The sequence below is a fragment of the Dasypus novemcinctus genome, chromosome 5 (genome assembly GCF_030445035.2).
Source record: "Dasypus novemcinctus isolate mDasNov1 chromosome 5, mDasNov1.1.hap2, whole genome shotgun sequence".
NCBI lineage: Eukaryota > Metazoa > Chordata > Mammalia > Cingulata > Dasypodidae > Dasypus > Dasypus novemcinctus.
This window is the reverse complement of record NC_080677.1, coordinates 22,495,164-22,517,258: the sequence shown is the minus strand read 5'-3', so window position 1 is coordinate 22,517,258 and position 22,095 is coordinate 22,495,164. Positions and strand designations below refer to the sequence as shown.

At 43.3% G+C, this 22,095-nt stretch overlaps 1 protein-coding gene across 1 annotated transcript in view; it reads right to left on the bottom strand.

Moving 5' to 3' along the window:
* AOAH (acyloxyacyl hydrolase) overlaps positions 1-22,095 on the bottom strand; it is a 216,151-nt gene that overhangs the window by 137,023 nt on the left and 57,033 nt on the right. The window contains exons 5-6 of the mRNA XM_058296776.2: positions 8,954-9,013; positions 2,827-2,897 (exon numbers count right to left, since the gene is read on the bottom strand). Coding sequence (XP_058152759.1) covers positions 2,827-2,897; positions 8,954-9,013 — 131 coding nt within the window. The remainder of the gene's footprint in view (positions 1-2,826; positions 2,898-8,953; positions 9,014-22,095) is intronic.

Sequence of the window (22,095 nt, the reverse complement as noted above, 5' to 3'; positions counted from 1 at the left end):
GTGCTGTTGGGTCAGGCATTTTAAGTGTTAGAAACTTCTGGTCATCTAAGAAGTGGGACTAAGAGTCGAGGGGGCAATGTGGTGGCAACAAGCCTGCTCTTTGGGACCAGTCTGCTGGGTTCAAATGCCAGGTTTATCCATGACTTGCTCTGGATCATTGAGTGAATTACTTTACCTCTTTAGAAAGGGGAGGCAATGGGATCTGCTTTACAGGGTGGTGAAGATGATACAATATATGCGATGCATTTAGAACAGTTCTTGAAAGTTTTTCCTTTCATTATTGTTACTCACTCCCAGGTGGTTTTGAGGGATAAATAGACTGCGTTTTCATGTGCTTTGTAAACTGTAAAATGTTGCATAAATTGTAACCTGGTTCAGATTATACTTGAAGCACAATGATTTTTTACAAAGGAAAAACAGTTTTTGCTTTTCACGAAAGAATAATCTCCATTTAAATTGGGCCAGGAAAATCCTTGGCCATAGGTGCTCTTAAAGTCTATTTTTCAGAGGCGGCTCAGTGGAAGAGTTGTTACTTTGGCTGTTTGGGTTCTTTTGGCCTGTGTCTGTCTGACACAGCAAATGCAGTGATGCTTTCAGCAAGGTTGGAGGGGGCGGTCCCTGCGCCTTCAAGGGGGACGGGGGTCTCAGTTCAATGGGGAGCATGAAATGGCTGGGGGCCTGGGAGCTGGCTGCCAGCCTCTCCTTTCACGTCTAACATCTCCCCTCTGCTTCCCAAGCCCCGATGCTTTCTGGCACCCATCTGTGTTCATGCCGAAGGACGTGGCTGCTGCTTCTGGGACCCGGGCCAGCACTTTGGGTGACTGGCTTGCAGGGTTGATGTGGGGGGATAAACCAGGAAAAGCTTTTTAACCCCTTGCACCCCTCAAAGCCTCTGAATGTGGGTCAGCATCATAGCCTCCTCCTCTCCCCCGAGATTTACACAAGAGACTGTGGGTGCTCAGCTCGGTGGATTTTAGCTTCCATGAAGATGATGAGATGAAGGATGGTGGAACATGGGACAGGCGTCTCTCAGTCCGGCTGTGCAGCTGGACTCTCACCTCTGGGCCTTCTTACATCTGTATCCCTAAAGTGAGCTCCGGGCTGAGCTAGAGTGGGCTAAAGGAACAGGCACCGCCTGGGGGAGAGCAAGAAACAGGGGCGGGGGCAGATGGTGTGGTCTCAATGAGCGTCTCATGGCTGAGAAACATTATTTTGTGTCGTCCAAGCACCATCTAGCTCTGTGGTCTCCTCTGTTTGGTGCTTAAGCTAGATCGTGAGCGTTGGGGAGGGCCTGGATCACCAGGAGCCCAGATGTGGAGTCCAGGTGCCCAAGGATCACCTGGAGAACTTTCAGAAAAATATGCTGCTCTCCTGCTAGGTCTGGGGCCTTGGGATCTGCAATATAACCTTCCCAGATGAGTCTGATGTGAGGCCAGAATTTAGTCTATACCTTCATTTTAGATATGGGGAAATGGAGGCCCAAAGACATTAAGTTCTCTGAGTCGGCTCAGGAGTCAAGAATATGGGTGTTCCCAAGGAACATATCAGTCACATACCCCTGGGGGGTGCGTCTTGGGTCCTCTGTCACCTTAAGTTACTGCTCCAAGACTCAGCTTCCTTGACTGTGAAATGGGAATAATAATATAATCCCTGCCTCACGGAGTCACTGTGAGAATTAAATGAGGAAATGTACGGAACCTCTCACCTGGCACCTACTGGGCATCCATATACCACCTGGTAGCAGCAGCAACAGTCATATTAGAAGCTGCTGGGCAGAAGGTTGAACCTATGCGCTTTTGCCTTTTCGTCCCATGACTCTCTCAGGACACTGGCCCTTCTCTTAAATTTTTTTTCTTTCATTACAAAAGAAAGATGTGTTTATTCCATGATTGGTATAGACCAAGTGCGTCTTCACCTCAGCCAAGTCGAACTCCTCAGTGACTCCAGAGCTTGGCCGGCACGGAAGCACCAGCGCTGTGGTGGGGAGTGGGGTCTCATGGCACACCTAAGCTCGCCGAGGGCTCCCAGTACAAAAATCAGAAATGATAAAATAAAAATAAAACAGATGGGAACGGTCTGCAGGGTGGGGCGGGGGCCATGGCCTCAGCCTGCGGCTGCCCCAGATGCCCACCCCAGACCTGGCCGGTCCCTTCCCAGTAAGAAAAACAACTCAAGCACATTTGATGTTCAAAAACAAAGAAGAAACCAAGGAATGAAGGGGAGGGGGATCTCTTACAGTTTTGAACAACGATTGCTATGACATCTAGTAGTCTCCAACAGAGCTGGAGTATGGGTTGCTCAACTGAGATAGGAGGGCTTGGGAACCTGGACAGTCTCTATATTGGGAACTCTGTTTAAATTACATCTGAGCTCAATTTTTTTAGGTAATAGGGTCAGCCGTATGCAAAAAATGGTTCCTTCCCAGCCTCATGAGTACTTTGCACAAAAGTTGCTCAGAGTCCCTGCCCCAACCAGTTTCTGACCTTGTCTGTGTCTTAGATAAAAAGGAGAGGCTGTTTCCATGTGTGTTGCAAATGAGTGCCAAAGTTCACTAAGGAAATGTTACTGGCAGTCTGTATTCTAGCTCAGGGTAAAAATCAAACCTTGAGATTTAAAGATGCTGGTAGTCAATATACTTCCAAAATGATTGATTCAGAGATAATTTGTCTTTCACTTTCTGTGCAAGACATGTTTAAAGCAAGAAACGCTTTCGCCTTTAGGAAGATGCCATTCAAATCTGAACATCATTTTGGTCATTAGAAAACAGTAAAAACCAAATATGTTATCATGGGCCAGTGCTCAGGAAGGTAGAAATGGCATACGTACAATTTAATCTTCTGACATATCTTGGCCAAAAATGGAAGTGAACAAATACTGGAACCACTTCTGGGATAGTTCTGGAAATAAAAACAATAAAAAAAGGAGTTGTTTAGTTCAAGGAATAGTCCTCCAGCTTCTAAGGGCCCTTCCTCTTCCCACAGTCACCATAGTCTTGATTTCTTGGCTCTACATGTCCAGAATCTGGTCCTGTTTTACTTTTTAAAGTTTACCACTGATTCTTGCTCCCACACCCTATGTTTATTCCACCTCCTGTTTTTGTGCTGGTTTCTTGGCCTGGATGTTTCACCCAGCCAGCTATGGTCAACCTGGCTTTCCTATTCCCAAAAGGGTCCGATTCTCTTCTGACAACTGTCTCTCTCTCCCTCGTTCTATTCAAGTGCTTTGAAAGAGGATTTGGAAATAAAGAGGAGTTTCAAAAAAAAATTCTATCCCATTATAAGGTAAAGTACAAGTACAACTTAAAGGGAGAGACACAATCTAGGGCTTGGCAAGAAGGATGGCCCTACCCAAGGGAGCAGAAGAGTGTGCCGACACAGCCCCTTAAGTTGCTTGAGCAAAGGATTTCAGGTGGTTTCCCTGAAACTCCATGAATTTGATTAATTTGAAAACTCTGGCTTTTTACTGAACAGTGCTTTTAGAAAGACTATGATTTCCACGATGCCTTTCTCAAATGAAAGAAAGAGAAGACAATACCATAGAAAAGATTAGAAGCCCCTCTAATCAGTGAAGGGAAAGATACAGTGGATACCGTCCTTCAAGCTGCTGTGAGTTGTCTTACAGACCCAGTTAGGTTGGATCATGGGCCCCAGTGAAAGGCATGTTCTTCATCTTAATCTGCGTTCCTGTGCGTGTGAACTCATGTGCAAATAGGACCTTGGGAAACTGTTCCAAGCGAATCAGGATGAGCCTTTATCTGTATGAATGGAGTCCTTTATAAGCAGAAGAAATTTGAGTGCCGTTAGCCAGGAGCCAGAAGTCAGCGGAAACCACAAAAGCAGACCTAAGGAGAGGGAGCTTGCCACGTGACAGGAGGTGGAGGTGCAAGCAAAGGAACCCGGCGGATGGCGGCCAGCTAACACCAGGATGCTGTGGCCTTGCTGACGCCTTGCTGTTGGACTCTGAGCCTCCAAAACAGTGAGATGGTAAATCCTGATGTTGAGCCAACCCATTATGTGGTATTTGTCATAGCAGCTCTGGCAGACTAAGACATGGGCGCTGGCAATATTTTGACCCTGGCAAAGGAGAATTGGAAATTTTTTCAGAATATGAATGAATTATTTAGGAATCGTGGTGAAGTTTGTCCAGGTGTTTAGGATTAGAGGAACAACCGTGAATAGTTGCCACATCTGTATTGTAAGAAGACAGCAGAGGCTGTCTGTCCTCTCAGAGACTGCAGTCTAGTGGAGGACATGGGTGGATATCTCAGCTCTGAGCACACATGATATCTGCAGTAGGGGAGGGATTTGTAGGATTCTCTAGGAACCCAGTGAAGGAGGGGTAGAAGGCCTAGAGGTCAAGAAGAAATGAGGCAAGAGGGAAGGAAGAGAAAGAAGCCCTGAGGCTTTGCTACACAAAGTGCAGTCCACACACTTGTTAGAAATGTAAGTGATCATGTCCTACTCCAGATCTACTGAATCAGATGCTCGGGGAGTAGGGTCTGGCAGTCTGTGTTTGAACAAGCCACCCCAGTCATTTTGATACCTATGAAGGCTTGAGGACCATTGTTCTAAGTCCTAGCCACTCAGAGTCCTATCCAAGATACTAGGAACCATGATGTCATCTGGGAACTGGTTAGAAATGCAGAGTCTCAGGTCCCACCCCTGCCCAACTGAATAAGAATCTGCATTTTAAGAAGACCCCTGCTATGTTGGGGTACACATTAAAGCCAGAGAAGCACGGCTCCAGGTAGAGGGTGTATCCCACACAGGGTTAGAGAGGTAAGAGGATGTTTTGCATCTTAGAACCTCCTTGTGGCTGGAGCACAGGTATCCGTGGGAACATTGTAAACTGCGGTACATGGTACCCTGAGGACAGTGGGCATCCTGGAAGATGATAAGCAGAGGAATCACATTTCCCATTTCAGGGGGTGGTGGGAGGATGGACTAGAGGAGGTGAAATGGGGCGGAGCAGATAAGAGAGCCTGAGGCTTGATCCCAGGGTTTTTTTTTTTATAGACTTATTTTTTTTAAGATTTATTTTTTATTTATTTCTCTCCCCTTCCCCCCTGCCAGTTGTCTGCTCTCTATGTCCATTCACTGTGTGTTCTTCTGTGACTGTTTCTATCCTTATCAGAGGCACCAGGAATCTGTGTTTCTTTTTGGTGCATCATCTTGCTGTGTCAGCTCTTCGTGTGTGTGGCACCATTCCTGGACAGGCTGCACCTTCTTTTGCACTGGGCGGCTCTCCTCACCAGGCGCACTCCTTGCCTGTGGGGCTCCCCTGCGCAGGGACACCCCTGCGTGGCAGGGCACTCCTTGCACACATCAGCACTGCACATGGGGCAGCTCCACATGGGTCAAGGAGGCCCGGGGTTTGAACTGCGGACCTCCCGTGTGGTAGACCGACGCCCTAACCACTGGGCTAAGTCCGCTTTGCTGATCCCAGGGTTTCTAACCTCAGCACCATTGACGTTGTGGGCTGGACAATCCTTTGTTCTGGGGGCTGCCCTCGGCATTGTAGGATAGTTAGCAGCATCCCTGATCCCTACTCACTAGCTGTGAGTTGTGAAAACCAAAAAATGTCCCCAGACATTGCCAAATGTCCCCCGGGGGCAAAATTGCCCCTTGGTTGAGAACCACTAATAAGGCAAGGGGGCAGGGCAGGGGTGTTTAGAAACTTGGATCCAGGGACTTGGTGACCAATTTGAGAATGGGACTGTAGGAACATTGCAAGTCAAACACCAGCATGAAATTAGACCACAGCTTGATGGCAGTTTGGAAGGAGAGATACAGTCTGAGACCCAAAGTCAGAAGCCCGGTTGCAACTGTGTTGGAGCTATTATTTTTAATATTTACTTTGGTCTGACAGCCTTGGTACAATTAACGGCAAAGTAGATTTTAACACTGATGATAACCAATACATGAAAAAAAATTATGTGGACAGTCTTATAATTACTACACAAGAGGTATAATAGGATCAAATTTTATAATTGCCCAGCTGCTCACTGTCAAAATTCAGCCTGAAGGCTGCAGCTGTCTTTGACATTCATGGTGTGGGAACTGGGGCTGTGTGGTGGGCAAGAGGTGATGTAGCTTGCCAAGGGACCCCCAAGAACTCATCCTGTTTACAGAGGTGCTGACTATCTGGTCTTTTCATCACATAGTACAGGAAGGACCAGCTCTTCTCACAACTTACTTGTAAAAGAGAAATGAAATGGATACAGAGCAACATTTCAGATATCCTTGCTTGCATGTTTGCCAGCCCTTTCTTTTCAATTTGAGCCTTGCTAGACAGAGCTAAAATGTGGGTTGCTATTAACTCAGCAGTGGATTTAAAATATGCATCTGGCTGCATCTAATACCATCTAAAATGAAAGTCTCAAATCTTGGCGTTCCCTGGGGATCGGAGTCATACAGCATCTTCAGTTGGCAATCTATTTACCAGCTTTTGCTTGCATCCTGCACAGGCTTTTAAATGAAAACAGAACAACAAACAGGGTTTGAATAAAGAAAAATGGGGAAGGGGTGGATGGGTAAATGGAAGTTCAAAGGGGAGAATAATCACTCTTCTTTTGTGCACAGCCAAACTGAAATTGAATTTCTACAGGGCAAAGTGCTTTTCAACCCTGTTATTAGGATTGTCTGGATTTAGTTTGTGTAGGGTGGGCCTGGAATGTCAGCGATTTTTATAGCCTCCCCAGCTGACTCTATTGAGCAGGCAGGTTTGAGGTCAAGGCTATCATGTATAGCTGCACGGGTTGTGCCCTGCATGAGTCCAGGGTCCATATAGCCTATGATGTGAATGGTGCCCCTTGAAGTTTAGCACTGAGGAGGCCCGGTTGAGAGTGATTAGCTTGTTGGAAAGTGCATGGGAAGTTGGATAGAGTTAGATCTGAAATTAAATGATGGATTTCCCACTCACTAGCTTTGTGAAGTGGGCAAATTATTTAACCTAGATGCGCCTCCGTCCTTTCATCTGTAGGATGGGGTTGATAACAAAAATACTGTATTTACTTGGTAGGGCATTTTGTGAGAATTCAATGAAATGATTCCATAACTCAGGTATTCTAAGCCCTAAGATGTTTAGTGCTCTTCCAGACCCAGGAAAAGTCCCTTTGCCCTTTGAAGAGTCTCTCAGGACCTCATTGAAATCCTTATCTTCTCTGGGACATTTGATTCCCTTGACAATAACTTCACTGTCAAAATTCAGCCTAAATTCTCACAGTCCAGCAGGCTGTGCTGAAATGATATGCAACTCAGTATGTGCTTCTTTCTGAGTCCTGGCTGGGTCTGCAATTTCATTAGCCATCACAATGGAATTAATTGCAATCAGCTATCTCTGAGCATTTTTTTTTCCAGAGACACAGATTTGCATTTTCTGATTATTTTTTCCTTGATAGCTTTAATCAGGAGAGAAAATAAATTGGGGGAGGCTTTTGAGGAGTTTTTTATTGTTGAATTATTGAGCAGTCTTTTTTTTTTTTTTTTGGCTTCTTGCAAGGAAATATTGGAATCCTGCCCCACAAATTACACTTGCAATGCTGCTGACAGAATGAAAAATTGTAAAATCCTAATTAGCCTTTGAGTTAATGCCAAGGCAGTTAGTGCTAGTGAAGTAAACAATGCCCTGAGAATAAGCTTTTAGATTCATGTTGAGAAGAATAAAAGAAGAATTTTGTCATTCTACGTTTCTGCTCTGAGTTCCTCAGGTGGAGGTCAGGAGTTTCAGGCAACGTTTCAATGTCTTGTTCAATGACTTAAGCAGATTAGTTGCACTGGCAACTATTGGCCTGTAATTAGTCACTGAATTAAATAGTGATTGGCAATGCAGACATCGTTAGTGATTGATCGATTGTTTAGAAATGCCCTGCATGTTGCCATCCATCATGGATCAGCCTTGGACATCGAAACCCACACACCCTCCTACATAGGGCTGCTAGATAAGACGTTGTACTGGATATATTTATGCTAAAAAAATTAGTTGTTGTTTATCTGAAATTCAAATTTAACTGGGCATCCTGGATTTTTATTTGCTAATTCTGGCAACCCCTACCCATGAGAGATTTTTTTCCCCCCTTTATCTCCATATTGCCAAATCAATAATACCTTAAATGCTTCGCATTGGAATGAATGATCAGCTAGGCCAGCAAGGAGAAGTCAAGGACAAGGTTTCTGCCCTCTCATCTCTGATGAACACTTCCTTATTGCCAGGATCTTTAGCCTCGAGGATGATGCTGTTCTTTAAGGGTCAGTGGAGGCTGATGTGTAATAGGGCCTACGTCAAATACTGGACTGGGTGATAATTTGTTTGAACTGACCATTCTATCCATTGTATAAAACCATAATTATGAACAGAACAAATTAGGAGAGAGTGACGATGACGTTTTTTGCCAATATTTATTGAGCACTTGGTAAGTCCGGGCATGATGTCAGGTGCCTTACACACATTTTCTCTCTCATCCCCCCCTTAGCGAACCAAGGAGGTCCCTACTTAATAGACAAGGAAACTGAGGCTCGGCACAGTCCAGCACCTTGCCTAATGCTGCATTTCCAGGAAGTGGAGAAGCAGGAAGACACAGCCTTCTCCAAGATGGGCTATTGGAGATGAGCAGTTCTCGACTGGGGTCGATTTTGCCCCCCAAGGGGACATTAAGCAACATCAAGAGACTTTTTTGGCTATCACACCTTGGGAGGAGGTGTGGGTAGTACTGCTGGCATCTGTGAGTAGAGACCAGGAATGCTGCTAAGCCCCATGGGGGGGCCACCAGGGCTGAGAAACCCTGCTGCAAAGAGAAGGCGGGGGCAACACGGGGGCGCTTCATTCCCAATTCAACAGCTTCGTGTTGTGGGCTGGTAAGCAGAATAGCCCATGGGTTTTGGGGTGCGAGAGTGGGGGTCAGTGAGAGGGGGCCATGCCAAGAATAAGGCTGATGGTCTACCCGCTGATTGCTTACCACAGTCTGGGGCTTCTTGACAATTTGTCTTGCCTTCTCCAGTGTAAATGTCCATGTCGCCTGCAGAAGCAAAGGTAGACAGTATTACAACTTGTACCCCATGCTTGCTCTCTAGGTCTTTTCTAAAGTTAGGATTGTAAAAGTCTATAAGTTTGTCATAAAGAATTCACTGGTAAAATTGTTATAAAATAACTCACAAGAATTATTCACAATAATTCACATATTAATAACCACCTCTGTTTGGGACTTTATTCCGTGCCAGATGCTGGGGTAAGTGCTTTACAAACATTGTCCTATTTAGTCATCACAACAGCCTTGAGAGATGTGATCATTTTACAGATGAGGAGATGAAGTGCAGAAAAGTTTAAAAGAACTGGCCTAAGATTCCACAGTTAGTGGCTGGCAGAGTCGCAGTTTGAACCTCTGCTTTCCTAACCCGTATGCTCCTCTGATTTCCCTAAGTAACTTGTACTTGGGTCCAAAAGCCCTTTATGGCAGGAGGCTTTAATGGCCAACTTAAGTGTCTTGTGCAGCAAATTATTGGCAAGCTCAGGAAAGGCTGATTATCATCTGAGGTTAGGCTGCAGCTCTCATTTGCCTTCTCTTCTCCTAGTTAAATACCTCCAGCTCTCCTTCAACCATTTCTAGAGACCTAAGAACACCTTTCAAGCTTATGCTGCAAGTATAAAGAGTTAGCTAATTATTACCAGTAACTACAGTCAGGAACCTCCAAGGACCACTGTGTTGTGGTTTGTGGGAGGGATGGGAGGAAGACGATACTGTAGTTTGTGGGCGGGGGCTGGGAGCTAGGGAGGGTTTGTTTCCAGTACTGTGGCCCAAAGCTGCTCCCCCTACCCAGTGCACATACTCTGGCTCTGCCACACTCCTCCTCCGTCTGCTCCCCGGTTAGCCTTAATAAAGAGCAAGGTCATTGGGTCACATGCTCAAATCTCACCACTGCTGCTTACTAGCTGTGCAACCTTGAGCAAGTTATACTCTGAGACCTTCAGTATCCATGTACTTCCTTAATACATAAAATACAAAACATCTGTTTTTATCATCCCACATCAACATGGGGATTCTAGTGACTACCTCCTGAGGATGTCGTGGGGACAACAGATTTAGGGCCTGGCCCAATAATCCCTTGCTCAATAATAGATAGTTTTATTGGAAAACTCTGTCTTTCACTCTCACTTCCCTCCTCATCCAGATCGGTAGGGAAGCTGAGAGTTGGGGAGATTATCTTAACTCTCCCTCCATGTAACTGAGAACTTTGTTCCTGTATTTAAGTAGCAAAAATGGAGGCTGGAATGGGATTTTTGAGTTGGCTGGTGAGCAAGAGAAGGTCTTCTGGGAGATGCTGGCCATTGCTCCTAGGGGATGCTCAGGACACAAGCCCCTTCTTGACTCTTCTGCTTGTTCATCACCCTGGAAGCTGCCATCCTCCACTCTGGAGCTGTGTGGTGTTCACACAACATGACCGATATTCCCAGAACATGTGCGTGGAGGAGTTCCTCTCAGTGTGAGCCTGGGTGGAGTGAACTTTCCAGGAGGTGCTTTGCGAAGCGTGGTGACAGAGCCAGTGGCCGCTCTGCCTCAGTGGCCAGGCTCTGCAACCCTGCCCCTGGGGTCTGCCCCTAATCAGATGCCTCTGGCTCAGGCTCACAGGATGGCGAACAATGGCTCTTGGCCAGGGCAGCAGACCAGCTGGGATCTGAGAGCACATGGCAGTGATTTGAGGAAGGAGGCCACTCTCCTGGAGGGTTTGGTTGTCAGGACGCTCTGGTTTCAGTGTGCAGATTTTAAAGACAACGAAACCCCATCGTGCCAGTGGGTAAAGAGCTGTGTCCCTGACTCCTTTTCTCCCACCCTGGCCACCCAGCCTCTCCTGAGACTCCCCAGAACTCGTCATGGTCAGTCAACAGAAGGACCAGTGTCATGATACAGTCCAGTGGGTGCCTCCCAGGCTGTGCTTCAAGCCAGCACCTGGCGTCCACCATGACTGGGTGGCAGCAGTGTCCAAACGGCTCATTACCATCCCCGCTTTCAAAACATGGATACAATTAACAGACTGCTTAGAGAATAGCTCGTTCGAAAACCAATCCTATTGAGTACAATTTTTGTTTTTTCTGGAAATTCTGACAAATCTCTGAAATTCTCCTATTGGATAAGGGGGGTCAGTATAAGACACTAGACCTAAGTGCACATTTCTTGACGGCACCCTTCTGGACTACTCTTGTTAGCCTAAAGTGTGTTGTTCACAGTGCTGAAACTTGAGGGTGGTGTTCCCCTGCTTTAAATTATGTGTCCCCCTAAGGCCCAGTTCAAACATCTACAAGGCCCAGCAAAGTCCCTGATACATATAGATGATCAATACATATGGAAACAAAGAAAGAAAACATTTATGATGTTACATTAGGCAATACAATATCAACTTTAAGAAATTTAACATTGATATAAAGCTTACGGTCTACATCCCAATTTTTTCATATGTCTTCATAATGTCCTTCTGGTCATTTTCTCTTTCATTATCAGATCCAGTCCAGGATCATGGATTACATTTAATTCTCATGATCTCTTTAGTTATTCTTTTTCTTTTTTAATTTTGTGGAAATATATATATGACATAAACTTTCCCTTCTCAGCCACTCCCAAGCATACCATTTAGTGGTCTTAATCACATTCATAATAGTGTCCTACCCTCACCACATCCATTACCAGATCTTTCCCATCACCCCAGACAGAAACTCTACACCCAATATGCATTAACATGCCTGCTCCATGCATTCTCCACCCCCTGACCCCTGGTAACCTGTACTCTACTTTCCATCTCTATGAATTTGCATAATTCTGGCTACTTCATATAAGTGGAATCATACAATATCTGTCCCTTTGTGTCTGACTTATTTCGCTTAACATGATGTCTTTAAGGAAGCAATTAGATTTTAATCCAGCTCAGGTCTCTGGGGGCTCAATATTTAGTGGAGGGATAGAGACAAGGAAACTATAAAAATATGCGGTGGCAGGTGCTACACCAGAGACCTTTAAGCCCCACCCTTAATGCTGGGTGCGATTGGCTGCTTTTCTGGCCCTCCCTAGGAGGCTGAGGGCAAAGCAGCAGCAAGCAAGGGCCAGGCTAGAGGGAAATGCTCCAGCCTTTGATAAGCAGGGGAGTCTGAGCCTCCAAGACCAAATTTATTTGCTTGTCTTAGTGACAAGTGAAGGAGGCAAATCATAAGCAGTGTAAAATGAAAATAAGTGCTATCTCTTCCTGGTAACTTTTTCACTGCTGGCCATTTTATATTTAAGTCTTTGTTTCTAAAATTTGAGGACCACACTCCATTTTCTGAAAAATTAAAACTTTGGAATGGAGGATGCAATTCTAATAAGTGGTTGGAGAAAATGTTTGGAAATGGACTGTGAGTTGGACATAAAACTCCCTGGTTGGAAGCCAAAGTGGTGTTGATGCCTCAGCTAAAGCAATCACCCAAGGTAAAAGCAGATTTGCCATCAACAATGAGAGGCTTGGTCTGGAAGCATTTATTTGATTCTGCAATTTGTTATGGTCAAATCTTTTCAGCTTGTCATTCCTTTCTCCCTTTGGTTATTATTTTTCTTTATTCCAGCTTCAACTCCTTTTCAGAATCTCTTTATTTAACCCCTTTATGCATGGATAGCTAAGGAAGCCACACACAGGCCCTCTGAGATATAAATCTAGGGCTTATGGACCAAAGAACCATGGATAGGTATTTGGATTTCTTTACTCAAGAACTTGGAAGCTGCCCAAGGACAACATGACATGGTGCCCCAGCAGTCTGCAAAAGGGAGAGGACAACTTTGATCCATCATCAGAGCATACAGCAGCAAATAGCCATGGCATTTTCTAGAACAATTTCTACTAGAGTAGTTAAGTTTTCATCCAAACGGGAGCCAGTCTTAAGTCTTTAGCTCAGAGGAGAAGCTTGGCAACTGTTGACTGCTCTCATTCTCTAGAGTGAGGATGATTCTCCACTCTGGCTCTGAGCAGTTTGGATGATGGGAAACGCAAGGGCCAAGCCCTCATTGCCATAGTTTCTTGGGCAAAGGGGTGCCCTGGTAGGGTTTGCACTCTGCCAAGAATTAACCAAATGGGAATCCAAGGAAAAGGAAGAAAGGCATCTAATTAATTTAGCTGTTCAATGTGGGTGAAATTTCCGTCTTCAGTGATACTGTATTTTCCACTAGATCACGGTCTCCATTGTCATTTCCCACTCAATGTGAATTTGGATCCTAGAGTGTTCGCAGGTTTGAACCCTGGCTTCTTCTTTTACTAGTTGTTCAACCTTGAGTAAGTTGCTTAAGCACTCTGAGCCTCAGTTTGCTGATAGCATTGTTGTGAGCATTGTACTAGGAGGCCAAAGCAGTGCTGATGCAAAATACCAAAAATTGGTTGGTTTTTATAAAGGGTATTTATTTGGAGTAGGAGATTACAGGTACCAGGCCATAAAGCATAAGTTACTTCCCTCACCAAAGTCTATTTCCACATGTTGGAGCAAGATGACTGCTGACATCTGTGAGGGTTCAGGCTTCCTGGGTTCCTCTGGGCTCACCTCCTCTGGTTTCTCCACAAGGTCAGCTGTAGACTATGAGGCTCTCTAGGCTTTGCCTCTCTCCACAAGGTCAGCTGTAAACTATCAGGTGTAAACTATCAGGCTCTGTCTCTTTCCCCAGAGCTCCATCTTAAGACTTCAGCATCAAATTCCAACATCAAAACTCCAAAATTAAGAACCCTCAGCTCTGTCCTTTGCCATGCCTTTTATCTGAGTCCCCACCCCTTGGTTACAGATCATGCCCAGGTTACAGATCAGAATACAAACGTAATCCAATATCTATTTTTGGAATTCATAACTATATCAAACTGCTATAAGCATTAAACAAAAGAGTACTTGAAAAGTGTTTAGAAAAGTGCCTTGCATTTAGTAAGGAGGATATGAGTGTTAACTGTAATTGGTATTGTTAGTTGGGTTGTTTTGTTACGAACACACAACTAGGGAGAGTACAATAATTTTAACACCAGCCTACACTAATGTATGCTATTTTTCAGTGATCCTGAAAACCACCCATTATTTTTTTCCATTTTGCAGATGAGAAAACTGAGTCTCAGAAAGGTTACATCGTTTAACCAGGGTCACTTTCTTGTAGGAAAACGAGGAAAGACAACTGGGGATGTTTTCTCTGGACAAAAGATACTTCATGGGAAATATGAAAGTTCTTTCTAATAATTGATGTGGGTGGGAAGTGACATTGCTCTGTTATTTTTTAAGGCTCTATGTTTCTTAAAATAATGAGGAACTTTTTAAAAGTCAGAGCTGTACACCAATGGAATGGTCTGGGACATCCTTGTCACTGGAAATGGTCCTGTCTTGGTCAGCCGGCTCAGAGCAGGATTCTTTGACTAGGAGGGTGGATTCTGGCATTTCATAGGACATTTGACTAAATTACTCAGGATTTCCTATGATTTGATGTTGGTACTCTTTATTTATCAAAGAGCTTATGGTGTATTATAACAACAATAAATACAACAGCAGCAAAACCTGCTGTTTGCCCTACATAGAACTAAGCGCTTCCCAACAGCATCTAATTTTTCATCACTACAGCTGTATCACAGTTACTACAATGATCCCTATTTTACATACAAGGTAAACTTTACATACAAGGTAATACAAGGTATTTTACATACAAGATAGAGTGGATAAACAATTTGCCCAAAGTCACAGAGCCAAAAAGTGGCACATTCCATGTTCAGATCACACCTGTTTGGCACAAAGCCTACGTTCTTAATCCTGCTCTGAGAGATGTTAATAGGTGTGCTAGAAAAGTGCCTTTTTTTAGTTAAAACATTGGAAAATTGCAAACTAAACCCCCCGCTGGGAAAGCCACAACACACATTTAGCATATTCAAAAATTTGAGCCATCTTTGGTAAGGACCGCTAGACCAGCATTTCCCAGACACTCGAATGCTTCAGCTACAGTGCATTATACTCTATCAGCTAGGTGGAAAATACGTTAAGGGCCAATGTACTGGGGATACTCAGGGACTCAATAAAATTTCACTTGAAATTTCAAGAGTATTGGTGAATTGGGCAAGACACATTCCCTAACTGGGTGTTCTTAGGGTCTGTGATGTTAAAGAATTGAATTCTGGTACATTTAGGAAGTAAAGAAAAATAGTATTTTTAGCATGAGTTTCTATAGTGAACACTTTTTAGTAATTGAGTTCTCTGCATCAATTATAGCAACAGTCGATTTGAAAATTACAGAAAGTGCCTTTTGATTGCTTTACACTTTTGACAGCAGTGACAGGTTCCCATAAAGGAGAAAGCCCCTGGGAAGTGAAATGAGGATTTTAGGCATGTGGGTTTTTGTTTCTTCTTTTTTTCTTCTTTTTTTTTTTTTTACTGTCAGAGAGCATGTATGTATGAGGGGGGATGGTTGGGGATCAGGAGAAGATTGCTGATCTACTCTGGATCTTTTCCAAAAGTTTATTAGGACAGGTTGTTCTTCACACCCAAGTTTTGTGTTTAAGTTGATCTAAAAAAGAAATTATGTCTACAGGCATTCACTGGAAGAGATAAATAAAGAAATAACACAGTATAAGGCAAACTATAAGGACCAAAAGGAAACCCAAAGGAATGTAAGTGAAAGGGCTTTAAGACTATTTCTTTTAAGTAGGAAGACAAAGGCAAGAAAGCTCCACTGTATATGAGTTTTCATCCAGTAGTGGCATGTCTGGCCTTGGGTGGAATTTGCTCATCTGTTATTTTGTCTGTGTTCCACTATATCTTCCAGTTGCTATTTTCCAATACCTAGGATATCTCAATTTGATTTCTGACATCACCCAGTGCAGACTGGCATTGATGACTTTAGGTTATGTGGAATAAATGAAGTCAGTTTACATTACTCTTTTCTTTCAGGGACTAAGAGAGAGAGAGGGAGGAAGGGACACCACTATCTTTAAGCACGTCCCCTTTAATCGCTGAATGTCTTTTCTTCATACATATTTCACCATTAACCAAATTATCTTTCATTCTCCTACACTAAATCTGCATTGTATAGCTATTAGTATCATCAGTACATTTAATTACATTCTTGCTATTGTTTCATTTTCTTCAGGCAACGCCTTAACAAAAAAGCTTCTTATTTTAAACAGTACTATTCCCACCTACTCCTTTTCTGACATTATTCACTGGTTTTACACCATCACTGCCACCCCCCCCCCCCCCCCACTACTGTGATGGTTAGGTTAACCTGTTTCCTTGTCCAGGTTATCCCTTCCAGTTTTTTGGTGAAGCAAGCACTGGCATTGTTACTGAGAGGATATTTCGTGGACTTAAATGGATTTAAGTTGATTGCATCTACGGCTGATAATATCTACAGTCAACTGAGTAGACTGTCTTCAGCAATGAGAGAGGGCTTGTCCAATCAGTTGAATGCCTCAAAGGGAGCAAATGGTTTCAGGAGTCAGAAGGAAGAATTTCTATCAGTACTTCAGCAGCCAGCGTCTCCTGGGGAATTTGTCGAAATTTTCATTGGAGCTCCCAGCTTGAGCCCTGCCCTACGGAATTTGGATTTGCCAATCCCCACTGTCATATGAGGCAATTCATCTCTCTCTCTCTTTGTCTTTACCTAAACCTCTACCTATACCCATACCTCTTGTCAGTTCTGTTTACCAGAAGAACCCTGACTAATACAATTATGTGCCATCTCCCACTTCCTCTAGTAGTTCTTCTATGTGTCATACCAGACATTGTTTATATTTTACCTCTAAACTTTATACCGGCAAGGTGGAAATGAACAATTCCTATCCCCGGCTTATAGATGAGAAATCCAAGGCCCAGTGCTATCCAGTGAATTGTCCAAGGCTGCACAGCTAATATTTTTGTTCAATTTTAACTGCTTCTTCTGCAGAGTCTGGGCAAGTGCACACGTTCTCCAGTACTAGACCTCCTGGACTTTCCTTAAGTGCCTACATTTCCTATTCATAGAAAGTTGTCCTACTTTTAAACAAATGATTTATGATGAATAATTGGGCTAGTGAGATGGTCAGAGTGGTAGAGTCATTAGATTACTTAAATCAATTGTTCTGTAACATAATATTTTAACTTTTTAATATTATGCAATTTGCACTCAATTTGCTAGATCGATCTTGCCCAATGTTACACAGTTACTCAATCTACTTGTATTAGTTTCTGATTGCTACTGTAACAAATTACCTCAAATTTAGTGGCTTAAAACAATACTGAATTATTCGACTGTAGTTCTGAAGGTCAGAATTCTCAATGGAGTCTTACAGACTTAAAATCAAGGTCTTGGCAGGGCTAGTTCCATCTGGAGGCTTTAGAAGATTTCCTTGCCTCCTCCAACTTCTAGAGGCTCATCTCTCTTCCCAGGGCCATGTCTGTAGAGCATTCTTTCTTCCTGTGTATCTGCTTCTGTGTTCTCCTTCTCCATGTATTTTTATTTATTTATTTTTTATTTATTTCTCCTTCCCCCATTCCCCCCATTGTCTGCTCTCTGTGTCCATTCACTGTGTGTTCTTCTGTGTCTGCTTGTATTCTCATTAGGCACTCCAGGAACTGATTCCGGGACCTTTTGGAGTGGGAGAGAGGCAATAACTCTCTTGCACCACCACTCTCCCTGGTCTGCTACATCTTCTTATTTTCTCTCCTCTGTGACTCTTGTTGCATCATCTTGCTTCACCAGTTCTCCGTGTCGGCTGGCACTCCTGCGTGAGGCGGCTTTCCCATGTGGGGCGGTATTACCACGAGGGGCGGCACTCCTGCACAGGGTGCATTCCTGTGTGGGCCATCACTGCACGTGGGCCAGCTTGCCACATGGGCCAGTTTGCCCCCACCAGGAAGCCCTGGGCATCAAATCCTGGACCTCCTATATGGTAGATGGGAGCCCAATTGGTTGAGCCACATCTGTTTCCCTCCCCATGTATTTACTTCTATGTAAGCATCTGTTTTATCCCCAAGGGTCTGGAATTTGATGCTGAGCCATACTCTAATGACACGGTTGGACCAGAGCCCTAATCTTAACATAATTTAATCAGACGTCTCAGCTGAATCTAATACAATCAAAGGGCTATCATGCCAGAGGAACTGAACACTTTACAAATATAATCTATATATTTTTTTGGAATTCATAAATAATATTAAACTGCTACAGAGTCATTTAATTTAATGGTTTCTGATATGTAAAGCCTTTCTGTTTCTGTGATAATTTCTTTTCTATTGACCTTTGAAGAGTTTTGTGGAGGCAAAAATACATAAGAGGGAGATGAAATCACATTGTTTTAATTTTCAATTATCTAATTATGAGAAATAGTGAGCATTTTCTGTGATAATTTCTTTTCTATTGACCTTTGAAGAGTTTTGTGGAGGCAAAATACATAAGAGGGAGATGAAATCACATTGTTTTAATTTTCAATTATCTAATTATGAGAAATAGTGAGCATTTTCCCCTGGATTTTTGGTCCTTTGTTCTTCTTTTTCCATAAACCTGTTGTTTATGAACTTTGCCCAGATTTTATGATTTTATATGAACTTTTTGAAATGTAGAGGAAATAATTCCTCATGTGGCATATTACAAAAACATTTTCCTGGTTTGGCATTTGTCTTTTGACTTTGTGTTTGGCAGGTTTTTACTAGTCACATGTGTAAATATTTCCCTCTGTGACTCTTGGCTGACAAATTACAAATGAAATTGCTCAAGTTTTTCTTCTTTTATGGTACTATATTCTTTATGTTTCAACTTTTAGTTCATGTGGGATTTATTTTTCTATAAGGAAGAGATAGGCATATAATTTTAAAATTTTCCCAATTATCTCATCCTTAGTCCCAACCATTTATTGAATAATCCAATGTTTTACCCCAATTTGAAATGCTATTTTTATCAAAAACAAAAATCTTAAATGCATTTGCATTCATTTCTGGACACTGTATTCTATTCCATTTTTTTAAAAAGATTTATTTATTTATTTTATTTCTTCCCCCCACCCCACCCTCGGTTGTCTGTTCTCTGTGTCTATTTGCTGCGTCTTCTTTGTCCGCTTCTGTTGTTGTCAGCAGCACTGGAATCTGTGTTTCTTTTTGTTGCGTCATTTTGCTGCGTCAGCTCTACATGTGTGTGGTGCCACTCCTGGGCAGGCTGCACTTTCTTTCGCGCTGGATGGCTCTCCTTATGGGGTGCACTCCTTGCGCGTGGGGCTCCCCTAAGCGGGGGCACCCATGCGTGGCACGGCACTCCTTGCACGCATCAGCACTGCACATGGGCCAGCTCTACACGGGTCAAGGAGGCCCGGGGTTTGAACTGCGGACCTCCCATGTGGTAGACGGATGCCCTAACCACTGGGCCAAGTCCGCTTCCCTCTATTCCATTTTTAAGCTGAGTTTTCTGTATCTAGGTTATCCTTCTCTCATTTGCCTCATTGTTCATAATTTCTCAGATGTTTAAAGATGAACTCTGAAAATATTATCAAGTAAACAATCCCACAATCAATAATTTGCTTGAATTTTGATCTCTCATCTATAAAATTGGGATAATGGAATAACCTTACAATTGTGTGGGAGGATTTTAGATGATGTGTGCCAAGTGCTTGACCCAGCTCCTGGCATGTTGTAACCACTCAAACGGCAGCTATCATTGCCTTTACTTTTCGGCCCCAATGTGTACCTACCACACAATAAGAGCTCAGCAAACGTTTATTAAGAGAAGCAAAAAATATGGTCTATGCCTGAAAAGCCTGTTAATTTCATTGAAGACTCTTTTGACTAGTACCATTTCTGGTCTCAGTGACCAAACATATGGCTGTTTTCCAGTCACATGCCTAGGAAGGGGAGAGGGAACTCCTAAAAGATAGAGTAGGTACAAGGAGGATGGAGAAAGGGCAGAGAAGTTTCAGGAAGGAAAATGGTAAGCAGTGTCAAATGCAGCAGATAATGGCAAAAGTGTCCTTGGATTTGACATTTAGGAGGTTATGGGTGATGTTAAGCAAAGGTGTTTCAGTAGAGTTGTGGGCTAGGCACCAGACTGCAGTAAGATGAAAAGCAAATGGGATGTAATGAAGGCTTGTTTTGGTGATGATGATGATGATGACTATTTAGCACTTATTACATGCAAAGCACTGTTCTAAAAACTCAATGTCTTTCTCTCTAATATACTTATGTATATCCATACACACAGAGATGTATTTTAATTCTGCAGAGCAATCCTGTGAGGTACAAGTACTATCCTCATTTTATAGATGAAGAAACTGAGGCTTGGAGTGAGTGATTAGGCAACTTGCCCAGAGAGACAGCTAGTAAGAAGTATAAGCAGGTTTGAGCCAGGAGGTTTAGCTCCAGAATCTGTGCTCTTAACCATCATGTTGAACTGATCCTCAGTTAAAGGAAGGAGAGAGATTTGATTGTAGTTGGAGCAGAATGGGGAAACTGATTAAAAACATTTTTTAAGAATATTCTCGAGTAGGTTTATAGGTATTCTCATTTTCTTCCATGGGTATAGATAACTTTAGGACTACTTTCCCCAATTAATTGGTACACTGTTATGTTCCCACAAAAAAGGACTGAACTCCAAATAGGTTGGTTCTAAAACCTCCAATTCCCTCAGCCCTTCTAAAAGGCCTTATTTCTGGGGAATTGGAGGCTAGAAAATCAGTAACAGAGTTTACATTAATAAATCACCCAGAAGAGGGGCCAAAATCAAGGAGTGGTTGGGCAAAGAATGGTGCTAGAGGGTAGATGGAAACAAGAAGTTTTCAGATGTCTGAGAAGTTAGCAGAAGACAACAAAAAGGTTCATTAGCAGGATAATGGAAACTAAGCTCATGGAGGACCCTTTCTAGGCTTGCACCAGGCTCTAATAGAGCAATTTTCAATCTTCAATGCTCATCAGAAGCTTTGTAGAAGTGAAGATGCTTGAGTCCCACCCTGCAAATACTGGATCAGATTCCCTGGGGTTGGGGTCCCATATCCATTTCTGAAAACTGCTTCATATTCTTAAACAAGCTAGACATTTAGAACTACAGATTTGGTACATTGCACTGAGCCCAGATAAATCCTTGCAAGAGAGGATGCAAAGCAAACATCCTTGCCCTTGCCCATGACCATCTGAATGACCCTTGCCCATCTTCTCTTTCATTCCACAAATCTTATGAAGCACTTACTATGTGCCAGGCAGTCCTGTGCCCATCCCTGGGAATAAGAGGGTGAACAGGAAAGACATAGACCCTGTCCTCAAGTGCTAAGAAACAAATCATGGCCTGTCACAAAGAAGGAAAGGAGACCCACTTCAAATAGTCTGATCAGGGAAGACCTGCTTGAGGAGGGGATATTTAAACAGAGACCTGAAGGAGGAAAAGGAGCTGGCCACGCAGAGAATGAGAAGAGGTTCTAGACAGAGGCCAAGGACAAGGTGCTGAGGCAGTCAAGAGCTGGTGTGGGGGGTGAACTCTTACTCTACCTTCAAGACACACAGCCTCCTTTGGGAGAGCTTAGTTGACAGTCACCTCCACTCCTTATTCCCCTCCCCAGGAGGGCTCAGCCTTCTTCCACTGAGGTTCCTGTTCCTCTTTTAGATCGCTTGTCCCCTTATATGTTGTTGTTTACAGGCCTGCTTCTTCCGCTAGGCAGCTTTGCATCGCTATTTCCTGGCATGGTTGCTGGAAAACTGTTCTACATAATTCAGTCTACATAAATATTTGCTGGCTAAAAAAGAAAAACAATTATTCTGAAGGAGTGGTAGGATTTTAGACAAGACTCTCAGTTCTCCAGGTCTCAACTGTATTGCTTATTAAAAGGAGACTATCTGTCTTTCAGACTTGTGATGGATAAAAGAAATCCCTCATTAAGAGTGCCCGGCAGTGGGGAGATGGTGGGGACTTATCGATCATGTGTGGAGACATGTTGGACTGGGTGAGCACATGACTGCGTGATTTAATTGGTATTGAGAAAGTTGGGATACTGGTGTAAGATTCTTGGAACTTAAGCTTTTCAGGATATTTAATTAAAACTAAAATCAAAGCTGCCTTTACTTCCCTCTGACACTGAGAACTGAATATGATGAATGTGCTTCACAGCTAGGCTAAACAGGTGCTGCAGA